Genomic DNA, 13,273 nt, shown 5'->3' on the forward strand with positions numbered 1-13,273 from the left:
TTTTTGTAGTTCTGGGTTTTACATTTAAGTCTTTAATCCATCTTGAGTTGATTTTTGTATATGTTATAAGAAAGGGGTCCAGTTTCAATCTTCTGCATATGGCTAGCCAGGTATCTCAGCACCATTTATTAAATAGGAAGTCCTTTCCCCTTTGCTTGTTTTTGTCAATTTTGTCAAAGATCAGATAGTTTTAGGTGTGTGCCCTTATTTCCAGAGTTTGTATTCTGTTCCATTTGTCTATGTGTCTGTTTTTGTACCAGTACCATGCTGTTTTGGTTATTGTAGCCCTGTAATATAGTTTGAAGTTGTGTTGCATGCCTCCAGCTTTGTTCTTTTTTGATTAAGATTGCTTTGGCTATTTGAGCTCTTTTTTGGTAACGTATGAGTTTTAAAATAGTTTTTTAAATAGTTCTGTGAAGAATGTCATCAGTGGTTTAATAGGAATAACATTGAATCTATAAATTGCTTTGGGCAGTATGACCATTTTAAAGATAGTGATTCTTCCTATTCATGAGCACGGAATGTTTTTCCATTTGTTTGTGTCATCTCTGATTTCTTTGAGTAGTGTTTTATAGCCCTCCTTGCAGAGATCTTTCACTTCTCTGGTTAGCTGGTATTTCTAAGTATTTTATTTGTGTGCGTGTGTGGCGATTGTGAGTGGGATTGCATTCCTGATTCTGCTCTCAGCTTTGACTGTTATTGGTATATAGGGGTGCTAGTGATTTTTGCACATTGATTTTGTATCCTGAGACTTTGTTGAAGTTGTTTTATCAGCTTAAGGAGCTTTTGGGCTGAGACCATGGGGTTTTCTAGTTATAGCATCATGTCATCTGTTAACAGGGATAGTTTGACTTCCTCTCTTCCTATTTGGATGCCGTTTATTTCCTTCTCTTGCCTGTTTGCTCTGGTCAGGGCTTCCAATACTATGTTGAATAGGAGTGGTAAGAGAGGGCATCCTTGTCTTGTTCTAGTTTTCAAAGGGAATGCTTCCAGCTTTTGCCCTCGGTATGATGTTGGCTGTAGGTTAGTCATAGATGGCTCTTATTATTTTGAGATATGTTCCTTCAAAACCTAGTTTATTGAGAGTTTTTAACATGAAGGCGTGCTGAATTTTACTAAAAGCCTTTTCTGCATCTATTGAGATAATCATATAGTTTTTGTCTTTAGTTCTGTTTATGTGATGAGTCACATGTTTTGATTTATATATGTTGAACCAACCTTGCATCCCAGGTATGAAGCCTACTTGATTGTGTTGGATAAGATTTTTGATGTGCTGCTGGATTCAATTCTCCAATATTTTGCTGAGGATTTTTACATCTATGTTCATCAAGAATATTGGCCTGAAGTTTTTTTGTCATTGTTGTGCTTCTGCCAGGTTTTAGTAGCAGAATGATGCTGGACTCACAGAATGAGTTAGGGGAGGATTCCCTCTTCCTCTTTTTTTCTGAAGTACCTTCAGTAGGAATGGTACCAGCTCTTCTTTGTACATCTGGTAGAACTCAGTTGTGAATCCTTCTGGTCCTGGGCTTTTCTTGTTGGTAGGCTATTTATAACTGATTGAATTTCAGAGCTCTTTATTGGTCTGGTCAGGGATTTAATTTCTTCCTGGTTCAGTCTTTGGAGTCCAGGAATTTATCTATTTCTTCTAGATTTTCTAGTTTATATGCATAGAGGTGTTGATAACATTCTCTGATGGTTGTTTGTATTTCTGTGGGGTCAGTGGTAATATCCTTCTTGTTTTGGATTGTGTTTATTTGGATTTTCTCTCTTTTATTCTTTATTAGCCTAGCTAGCATTCTAGCTATTTTATTGATGTTTTCAAAAAACCAGCTCCTGGATTCGTTGATCTTTTGGATGGTTTCTTGTGTCTCAGTCTCCCTCAGTTCAGCTCTGATTTTGGTTATTTCTTGTCTTCTTTCCATTTTATTATTTTATAATCCCTAAGCTGTTGTTCTCATCTGCTTGGTCCAAGATGATTAGATATCACTTCTATATTTCAGGCACTTGCAGAAAAGAAAAAGGCCACATACAGGTAGTTAGATATGCTATTTCTGTTTGTATGCCTTTTGCCACATGGAGCTGCAAGAGAGGCTGGGAAATGAAGGCCTTAGCTGGTAGCCAAGTTCCAAGGTGAGGGTGGAAGGTTTCTATTATTATTATTATTATTATTTTTCTTTTTTGAGATGGAGTCTTGCTCTGTAGCCCAGGCTGGTGTGCAATGGCATGATCTCGGCTCACTGCAACCTCTGCCTCCTGGGTTCAAGTGGTTCTCCTGCCTCAGCCTCCCAAGTAGCTGGGATTACAGGTGCCTGCCACCTCACCTGGCTAATTTTTGTATTTTTAGTAGAGATGGGGTTTCTCCATGTTGGCCAGGCTGGTCTCCAACTCCTGACCTCAAGTGATTCCCCCGCCTCAGCCTCCCAAAGTGCTAGGATTATAGGTGTGAGCCACCGCGCCCGTCTGGTTTCTGTTATTAAAGAAGAGAATGTATATTGGGGTCAACTAGCAGGCTCTATCCAAACTACATTTTATTATTATCCTCATCCTACAGATGAGGAAATCAAGGTTGTAGCTTGACTAAGGTAAAGCATACAATGCCTGGTATGATGAGAGATTTAAAGGAGGACTTGTTTGGCTCTGTGGTGTATGCATTTTACTCCTCTGCTGTATGTCTCTCTTTTGGTTAGGGGTGATGTCACCTGATAAAAGGACAGGGCATTGTGAAGGAATGTCAGCATGACATCTAATGTGGTTGCATGATGTAATCAGAAAGGAAACTCTAGATCTTGGCCAGACATGCAAGGTCAGCAAATCCATAGATTAGCAGAGAAGATGCAGGAAAGAAGATGAATGCACAGGAACAGGAAGGGAGGGTTAGAGTCCTTTGGAATCCATTTGGCCTCTCAGTCAACTCTTGACTATGAAGATCAACTTCTGGTGTCATCAGTCCAGGGGCAGGCAAATATCACCTGTCCAGGGGCAGGGCAAGGGAATCTTTGGTTCACTTGACAGAAATGGTCTTCTTGTTGAGCTAGAGTATTTCACAGTTAGATCCTGGAGGTAAAAATGTGTCCTTCAGCCCAAATGGAGGATGGAGCAGCCCTTCTTTACAAATTCATATTTAGCAGAGGTATTCAGACATCTTCAATAAGAATTCCTATTCCCTGGGGGCCAAAAAAGACTAGGAAGCCTTTGTGAAAAATCTCAATTTTTTAAGTTTTTAGATTGATATTCAGTTCAGAAGTAGAGTACTACTTGATGACTTAGCTGTTTGAAACTCAAAAAAATGAGTCAAGGTGAATAATTACACTTATGATATACATCAGGTGTTAGAGAGAAAAGTGAGGTCATAAGAAGGATGTCATCTGTGTTTTAGGATGTAAGTACATGTTACAGGCAAGTACTATCTAAGAGAAAGTAAAAGCCACATGCATAATTTAAAATTTTCTCCCCCTTTAGGAAGCTGAGGCTGGAGGATCACTTGAAGACAGAAGTTTGAGGTCAGCCTGGGCAACAAAGTGAGACCCCATCTCTACACACAAAAAAATTAGTTAGGGGTGGTGGCATGCACCTGTAATTCCAGCTACTCAGTAGGATGAGGTGGGAGGATCACTTAAGCCCAGGAAGTCAGAGGCTGCAGTGAGCTATGATCATGTCACTGCACTCCAGCCTAAGCTACAGAGCAAAACCCTATCTGTAAAGTAAAATAAATAAATAAATACAATTTCTGATAGCTACTGTAACGAGATTTTTAAAAAAGCTCAATTAATTCTAATAATATATTTTATTTAAACCAATATCTCTAAAATATTATCATTTCAACTTAAAACCAATGTAAAACTGAAATATTTTCCCTTTTTTGTACAGAATCTTTAAAACACAGTGTGAATCATTACACTGATGGCAAACCTCAATGTGAGTTAGCCCCATTTCAAGTACTCTATAGGCATACTATTATAGGTTTAGTCCCTGTGTCTTAGGAAAGACTAGGCATGAAGGTAGTTATTTTCACAAGTGATCATCAATTTGGTTTTGGAAGATGGGAGGATCCAAATTTATAAGCCAAAAGTAAAGCCGAGAGGAAGAAACCAAAGAGAAGGAACTTTGGATGAAAAATCCAAGAATGATTTATCATCCTTGCAAATCCGGCCAGTTACTGACAGAGGCAGGAGTTACACTCTCTGTATGCTGGAATATAGCCAACTTAAAAAAATTATTCAATGCATTTTTACCTTTCCCTTTTCCCTTTGAGGGGACTTCTGAAAAAATTCAATTGCAAATGATACATGTAATTTTATGGTCTGTGAACAAAGAAGAATATTTGAAATACGTGCATGTAGAAACTACTAGATATCGTAGAACACAGTGTTTCTTGTTAATACAATTTTTAAAAGAACATTTATATTAACTGCCAATGTGGTTACTTAGAGAAAATAGAGTAGTTACATATTCTCCCCACAGTAATATTAGAATTAGCACAAATTATCATCTGGTAAGTAAATATCAATACATTTCTTCCTTTAAGATGCTTTTTAAAGAAATGCATTATATGTAATGGCAGAATTCCAACATGACTTTATTCAAATTCCCTCAAGGAAATGAAAAATTATTTGCCAAATAGCAATTTAAATTATGAAGGAAATGTCTAGGAGAGGGATTTTCTAGAACCAAATCTTTATAAAAAAGACTTCAAGTTTATGATGGATTGAGTCTCTTAGTATAGTAGAAAAGTAATTAAGTAAGGACACACTGATCTTCAGGAATGGCCAAAATAGGCAACTACCAACTGCTGTGATTTCGAGATCATTGGGAAGGCCTTCGTATACCCTCAAATCCCACCTGGAGACTCCAGTGTTAAGGCATCCTTAGAAACTTATTCATCTAAACGTTCTCCAGGGAAAATGACAATGGGCAGCAGAGCTGACACTATAAATTGGTATCAGCCTTTTTTTTTTTTTTTTTTTTTTTGAGACAGAGTTTAGCTTCCTCTGTTGGCCAGGCTAGAGTGCAGAGGCGTTATCTCAGCTCACTGCAGCCTCCACCCTGCGGGTTCAAGCAATTCTCATGTCTCAGCCTCCCAAGTAGCTGGGACTACAAGTGAATGCCACTACACCTGGCTAATTTGTATTTTCAGTAGAGATGGGGTTTCCCCATGTTGGCCAGGCTAGTCTCAAACTCCTGGCTCCAGGCAGATTGCTTGGGGCCAGGAGTAACAGACGTGAGCCACCATGCCCGGCCAGTAACAGTCATTTTTGCAAGGTGCAAATGGAAAACGACAGAACGGAACTGAACCCTCAGTCCTTCCTTCTCACTGTTGCTGTATCCCCTCCTGGCCTGCCCTGCCTTTGCTCCCCGACTTCTGATGAAAGTATGCCAGGCTCTGCATCAGACTTTTGTTTCAATTCCCACTGGCCTTTTATTCATAAGCAGACAATTAGCAAAAACGTTAAACACCCCATGCTGTACATTCCCAGAGGAATTTGCAGGTATGTCATTTTTTTAAAGTATGAATGCAAAGATTTATTAGAAGGATTTTTAAAAGTCATACAACTTTTTAACACTTATTTTAGGTTTGGGGTACATGTGAAGATTTGTTACATAAGTAAACATATGTCACAGGAGTTTGTTGTACAGATTATTTCATTACCCAGGTATTAATTCATCACCCAGGTATTAAGCCCAGTATCCAATAGTTACCTTTTCTGCTCCTCTGCCTGCTCCCACCCTCCACCCTCAAATAGACAGCAGTGTCTGTTGTTTTCTTCTTTGTGTTTGTAAGTTCTTACCATTTGGCTCCCACTTATATGTGAGAACATGCAGTATTTAGTTTGCTGTTCCTGTGTTAGTTTGCTATGGATAACAGCCTCCAGCTTCATCCATGTTCCCGCAAAAGACATAATATCATTCTTTTTTACAACTGCATAGCATTCCATGGTGTATATGAACCACATTTTCTTTATCCAATCTGTCATTGATGGGCATTTTGGTTGATTTCATGTCTTCGCTATTGTGAATAGTGCTACAGTGAATTTTCGCGTGCATGTATCTTTATGGTAGAATGATTTATATTCCTCTGTGTATATACCGAATAATGGGATTGCTGGGTCAAATGGCAGTTCTGCTTTTAGCTCTTTGAGGAATTGCCATACTGTTTTCCACAGTGGTTGAACTAATTTACCCTCCCACCAACAGTGCATAAGTGTTCCCTTTTCTCCACAAACTCGCCAGCATCTGGTTTTTTTTGACTTTTTAGTAATAGCCTTTCTGACTGGTGTGAGATGGTATCTCATTGTGGTTTTGATTTCCATTTGTCTAATGATCAGTGATATTGAGCTTTTTTTCCTATGCCCGTTGGCTGCATGTATGCCTTCTTTTCAGAAGTGTCTGTTCGTGTCCTTTGCTGGGCTGCACGTCCTCTGCTCCATCTTGCCCAGAACCAGTGTTTGTTGTGTGCACACTGCTTCCCTGATTGCACTGTCTCAGCTCATCCTCAGTGCTCACTGCCTGCTACACCCTGCCTGAAGATGATTTGCTAGATGATAACAGCATACACAGAATTATCATAGTTGAAAAGAGATGCATAGAGAAGCCACAACTGCTTAGAACTTCACAGGGAGAGTTGGTTTTGGTTCCTAACCTGGGTGGGGAGAAAGGGAACCTTTACTATTCCGAATATATAATATGGTGGTACTAAAAATAGAGTTAATACCTGAGTTCTATTTTTTATGTTTTATATGTATTTTTTATAGAAACGGAGTCTCACTATGTTGCCTATGTTGCCTATGCTGGCCTCCAATTCCTGGGCTAAATTCTAAATGGCAGTAAAATGTAATGTGGGACAGATGTGAGAAGGGGCTATAGGAAGATACTAGATAGGAAGAAAAAGAAATAATTATAGACGTGAATAGTGGAACAGTTAAACTCATGGTGAGATTTTTTTGTTTGTTTTTGAGACGGAGTCTCACTCTTGTCGCACAGGCTGGAGTGCAGTGGCGCGATCTCGGCTCACTGCAATCTCTGCCTCCTGGGTTCAAGTGAGTCTCCTGCCTCAGCCTCCTGAGTAGCTGAGATTACAGGAACCCACCACCATGCCTCGCTAATTTTTGTATTTTTAGTGGAGACACGGTTTCACCGTGTTGGCCAGGCTGATCTTGAACTCCTCACCTCAGATGATCCACCCACCTCAGCCTCCCAAAGTGCTCGGATTACAGGTGTGAGCCACCATGCCCAGCCTCATGGTGAATTTTTAAAATTGCACTTGGGAAGTTTTTCCCTTTCAATTTCTAACTTTCACTGAGGTTATTTCAAAACTAAGTGGAAGAGAAACGAATGTGATTAATTATATACATTATTGTTTAAGCCAGGCATAGCTATACTTAACTTTAAAAAGCAGAATTGACAATATTGAGGAATACAACCCTACTTTTCCCTCTTTCCTCCTGGGAGTTGTGCATTATGGTTGTTTCTGTACTCTTGCTAGACATCACACAGTGGCATCTTCCAAGGATGCAGACTGGCTGCTATGATGCTTGTGTGAACGTGTGAACATGTGCCACTTAGAGCTCCTTGGTGGTAAACAACAGACACCATCTCTTACTAATTCAAGCAGAATGATTTCGTGAGCTCTGAGATTCAATAGTGGAAATGGGCAAAAACCGAGATGCCTACGGGTACAGGAAGTTGGAAACACAGTAACTGTCCCATAGCAGGAGCAGTCTGGTTTTGATACAGCTCTTAACCACTGTGATGAGTAAATGCCAAGCGTTCTTTCCATCCTTGTTTCACTTATCCAAAATTCAAAGTCTTAGGGGGAGAACATTTGATTGGCCATGCATAGGCCACTTGCTTGCCTCCTGGCTCTATCACAGGGTAGGAGAAGTAGGTTCTGTCAAGCCCTCCTTGGCTTCTGTAGTTGGAGAGAGGAATCTGGAGTTACTGGGCCATCGAGACTGTACACAATGAAACTAGAAAATTGTGATGCCATTAAGGAGGGGAAATGGATGCAAGACAGCAAAGACAGATAAGCCAAACAAAAATCTGATAAATGTTCTTATGGTTGATATGGTTTGGATTATTTACTGACTGCTGCCTATTGCTAATAATGTCAGTACAACATCAATGAAAACAGAAGTGGTATATGCATGATTAGTTGGGCATAAAGTAATTTATTCCACATTTTGATCAGAAGTTAGATATATAAAACATCAAAAATGCTTTATGTGTCTCTCCATTTCTTCCTCCTCATTCGTTGAAAAGCATATTTACTGAACATTTTCTATTTTTCAGGCACTATGCCAGGTATGAGAAATATAAAAGAAAACAGAAAAGACATAAAGGATTTCTATGTTTATGAAATATATTATGTCAGCAGAGTTACATTGAGGGCAACTACAGGCATACCTTGGAGATATTGCAGATCTAGTTCTAGACCACCACAATAACATGAATATCACAAAACAGTGAGTCATGTAAATGTATTGGTTCCCCAGTGCATATAAAAGTTATGTTTACACTCTACTGTAGTCTATAAAGTGTGCAATAGCATTATGTTCAAAAATATGTATGCACCCTAATTAAAAAAATACTTTGCTGCTAAAAATTGCAACAATCCTCTAAGCCTTCAGTGAGTCATAATCTTTGCTGGTGGAGGAAAGCTAGATGGCTGCTGACTGGTCAGTGGTGGTTGCTGAAGTTGGGGTGGCTGTGGAAATTTCTTAAAATAATACAACAATTAAATTTTCCACAGCAATTGACTCTTCCTTTCACAAAAGATTTCTCTGTAGCATGGGATGCTGTTGGATAGCCTTTCACGCACAGTAGAACTTTCAAACTGGAGTCAATCCTCTCAAACTCTGCAGCTGCTTTGCCAACGGAGTCCCCTATGTAATATTCTAAATCCTTTGTCATCATTTCAAACAATGTTCACAGCATCATCACCAGGAGAAGACTCCATCTTAAAAAACCACCTTATTTGCTCATTCATAAAAAGCAACTTCTTATCCATTCAGGTTTTATCAGGAGATTGCGGCACTTCTGTCTATTTCAGCCTCTACTTCTAATTCTAGTTCTCTTGCTATTTCTACCACATCTGCAGTTAATTGCTCCACGGAAGTCTTGAACCCCTCAGAGTTACCCATGGGGGTCAGAATCAATTTCTTCCAAACTCCTGTTAATGTTGATATTTTGACCTCCTCCCATGAATCACAAATGTTCTTAATGACAACTGTAATTGTGAATCCTTTCTAGAAAGTTTTTAATTTCCTTTGCCTAGATCCAACAGAGGAATTTCTACCTTTGGGATGCTTACCTTTATGAAATGTATTTCTGAAATAATAAGATTTGAAAGTCAAAACTACTCCTTGATCCATGGACTGCAGAATGGATGTTCTGTTAGCAAGCATGAAAACAACATTCATCTCCTTGTGCTTCTCCATCAGGAGCTCTTGGGGACCAGGTACACTGTCAATGAGAAGTAATACTATGAAAAAAATCTCTTTTTCTGAGCAGTGGGTCTCAACAGTGGGCTTAATATATTCAGTAAAATAAGCTGTTAACAGATGTGCTGTCATCCAGGCTTTCTTGTTCCATTTATGGAGCACAGACAGATGTAGTGTAATTCCTAAGGGCCGTAGGATTTTCAGAATGGTACATAGCATTGGCTTCAACTTAAGGTGATCAGCTGCATTAGCCCCTAACAAGCGAGCCAACTGTTCTTTGAAGCTTTGAAGACAGGCACTGACTTCTCTTTAGCTGTGAAAGTTCTAGATGGCATCTTCTTGCAACAGAAGGCTATTTCATCTACATGGAAAATCTATTGTTTCGCATAGCCACCTTTATCAATGATCTTAGCCAGATCTTCTGGATAACTTGCTGCAGCTTCTGCATCAGCACTTGCTGCTTCACCTTGCACTTTTCTGTTAATGGAAATGGCTTCTTTCTTTAAACCTCATGAGTCAAGCTCTGCTAGCTTCATTTTTTTCTTCTGCAGTTTTCTCACCTCTCTCAGCCTTCACAGAATTGAAGAAAGTTAGGGTTTTCCTCTGGATTAGGCTTTGGTTTAAGGGAATATTGTGGCTGATTCCATCTTCTATCCACACCACTAGAACTTTCTCCATATTACCAAGGCTATTTTGCTTTCTTATAATTAATGTGCTCACTGGAGTGGCACTTTTAATTTCTGTGAAGAGCCTTTCCTTTGCATTTGCAATGTGGTGGTTGGGTGGGTGCAAGACTCCTAGCTTTCCGTCTGTCTCACCTTTCGACATGCCTTCCTCACGAGTTTAATCATTTCTAGTTTTTGAATAAAGTGAGAGAAGTATGACTCTTTCTTTCACTTGAACACATAGAGGCCAATGTAGGGTTATTAATTGGTTTAATTTCTATATTGTTGTGTTTCAGGGAATAGGGGGCCTGAGTAGAGGGAGAAAGATAGGGGATAAAGAGAATAGCTGGTCAGTGGAGCAGTCAGAACACACACATTTATCTATTATGCTTGCTGCCTTATATGGGCATGGTTTATGGTGCTGCAAAAACAATTATAATAGTAATGTCAACTATCACTGATCACAGATCACCATAACAGACAATGTAATGAAAAAGGTTGAAATATTGAGAGAATTACCAAAATGTGACACAGAGACATGAAGTGAACACATGCTGTTGGAACAGTGGCATTGATAGAGTTGCCTGATGCACGGTTGCCAAAACCCTTCAATTTGTGAAAAACGCATTATTTGCAAAGCACAGTAAAGTGAAGAGCAATCAAACGAGATGCTCTTGTGTTTAGATTACAGTTGATCAGGCTGGGCACAGTGGCTCGTGCCTGTAATCCTAACACTTTGGGAGGCTGAGGTGGTTGGATCACTGGAGGTCAGGAGTTCAACACCAGCAAGGCCAAAATGACGAAACTCCATCTCTACTAAAAATACAAAAATTAGCCGGGTGTGATGGTGCACGCCTGTAATCCCAGCTACTCGGTAGGCTGAGATAGGAGAATTGCTTGAACCCGGGAGGCGGAGGTTGCAGTGAGTTGAGATTGCACCACTGCACTCCAGCCTGGGTGATAGGGACTCCATCCTCCTACCAAAAAAAAAATTTACAGTTGATCAATTCAGATTCATCTGGCACTCTCAAACACATATATTATGTGCTCATATACAATTTTTGCATCTATTTTATATGTTTTATAAATAGCATTTCTTTTATTCGATGAATATTTGTAGATATAAGGCGAAAACAGATGTGTGTGTGTGTGTGTGTGTGTGTGTGTAGATATACCATAATAGTATAATTGGGATTTCAGTTTAGTGAAGTTAAGCCATGTTCAGTTTAGGACTGAGCACATCTGAGGATTTGTGGATTAAAATGGCCTAAAAATGAACACAGCCTTGCAATGAAAAAACTGAGACAGAAATTTAGGTTTTCTGATACATCAATGATGTGGTCAATATCTTAGCAGTTGGAACCCAAAAATGCTTTCTTTTCTAAACTTAGTTCCCTTTAAATATTGGGTGAAATTAAAAAAAATACTTTTTCACCATTATAATAAGAAGCTGTACTATATTAATGAAATTTCATATTAAATTCAAACTTCACTAAGCTGTCTTTCGCCACCATTCGACTAGTTCATTTGTTGCATTTTCATTTTAAGAAAGACTAAGATGCCTCCTGGGAAGAGACTAATTCTAAGGAAAGAGACAGTCAGGCTCACAAGCTTGATCTCATGCCAATATCTCAGGGCCAGAGAGGAAAGGTAATTTGGATTACAGTACAATGTTTGCCAATTGTATTGTCCTGTGGTCTAATCCTCAGGCATTTATTCTTGGGAGTTAGTGGGAGGGGCTTGAAGTAAAAACTGAGATCTCCATCAGTTGTAGGGGGCCTCTGTGTAACATGGAGGAGCAGCATGTGGTGGGTAGGAGCTGGAAGATGACATATACCGGACCCCTTCACTTAGCATTGCTGATGGAACATCGGATGGACAGAGGTGTGAGTGCAAGGTTTGATCAGAACCAGGAAGATATTGGAGAGAATGTGGCATGGCTGCAATGGGCACCAGCAAGAATCAGTGTTAGAGGCGACAGTAGTCAATGGAGGTGACCCCAGCAGTAGCTCTGGCACTGACAGGATGCCATCCATGTGGCTTTGTGGACTGGAGGTGCCACCAGTTGTATCATGATGGATGTGGAGACACTCGTGGTTTGAAGAGCATCATGGGTCAGCATAGAATCCTTGACAGCAGGCAGCAATGCTGAAGGCTGAGAGTAGGGAAGGAAAATGGCAGACATTCCAGAGATGTGGAGAGGAATGAGTTCTGAGCATATGTGATCTCAGGACTTAGATCCTTCTGGAAGACATGAGAGGTAGTTAGAATAAATGATAGGGATCCATAGTGGTTGTGCCTGAGGTAGAGAAATCCTAGGTTAGGGTAATAACTGTGACCCTAAATTTACCTTGAGACCACTATGGCCATTAGAAATACACATGTACAAAAATTTGTAATAAAAATAACATAAGCACTTGTGTGAAGTGCATAATTCAAATTGTCTGAGCAAATATGTGATGAGAATTGTTTTTCCCAGTAGTGCACATAGCCTAGATTATTTTAGAAGTGATATTGGATAAAACTGTTTACATTGTTCTCATTTATAGCTGTTTTTCCCTTAAGATGGAAAACAAGTGCTAAATAAAATTTAAAGACCATTTACAAATTTTTTTTTTGCTTTGAGACATTTAAACAATTATTAAGAAAAAGAAAATATATAGGAAAATCATTTTCTTTAGGTTTATTGAACTGACCTGGATTTGTGTCTTCAGAAACCATTGGGGTCCTAAGTGATTTGAATCTCTTTCATTGATTTGGAAGGCTAAAAATAAATCCTCAGGAAAGCATCCTTTTTACTGAAATACAGAAATATTTTATATAGATACTATATGTATAAAATATTTGGTCAGTTTATAAAACTAAATTTGTTTCCTTTCCTGCCTCTTTTTTTAAACAACAACAAAAACAAACAAAAAAACAGAACAGCAGAGTTCCAGGACAATGTTTGTCCAGTTGGAGAAAGAGCATTTTAATGAAACATTTGAGTTTTGGAAATGTCAGCAGAATAAGAAAAAACTTTTTTTTTTTTCTTCCTCAGAGGAACTGCCTACCCCCAGGTAATCAGACAGATTTGCCCAGGAAATTAGCAGAATATCTGTTTGTGTTGTCCTTTTCTGTTTCTGTTAATGCTAAAATTGATGCCAGTGGTGACACTTAACTAACTCTTAA

The 13,273-nt window shown here is 39.2% G+C and overlaps 1 protein-coding gene across 1 annotated transcript in view; it reads left to right on the forward strand.

Moving 5' to 3' along the window:
- The window catches only part of LOC129473456 (orofacial cleft 1 candidate gene 1 protein), a 42,096-nt gene that overhangs the window by 8,940 nt on the left and 19,883 nt on the right, over positions 1–13,273 (forward strand). Inside the window, exon 4 of the mRNA XM_055263947.2 lies at positions 8,287–8,298. Within this exon, the coding sequence (XP_055119922.2) occupies positions 8,287–8,298 (12 nt within the window). The remainder of the gene's footprint in view (positions 1–8,286; positions 8,299–13,273) is intronic.

Source organism: Symphalangus syndactylus, chromosome 23 (assembly GCF_028878055.3).
Source record: "Symphalangus syndactylus isolate Jambi chromosome 23, NHGRI_mSymSyn1-v2.1_pri, whole genome shotgun sequence".
In the NCBI taxonomy this organism is placed as follows: domain Eukaryota; kingdom Metazoa; phylum Chordata; class Mammalia; order Primates; family Hylobatidae; genus Symphalangus; species Symphalangus syndactylus.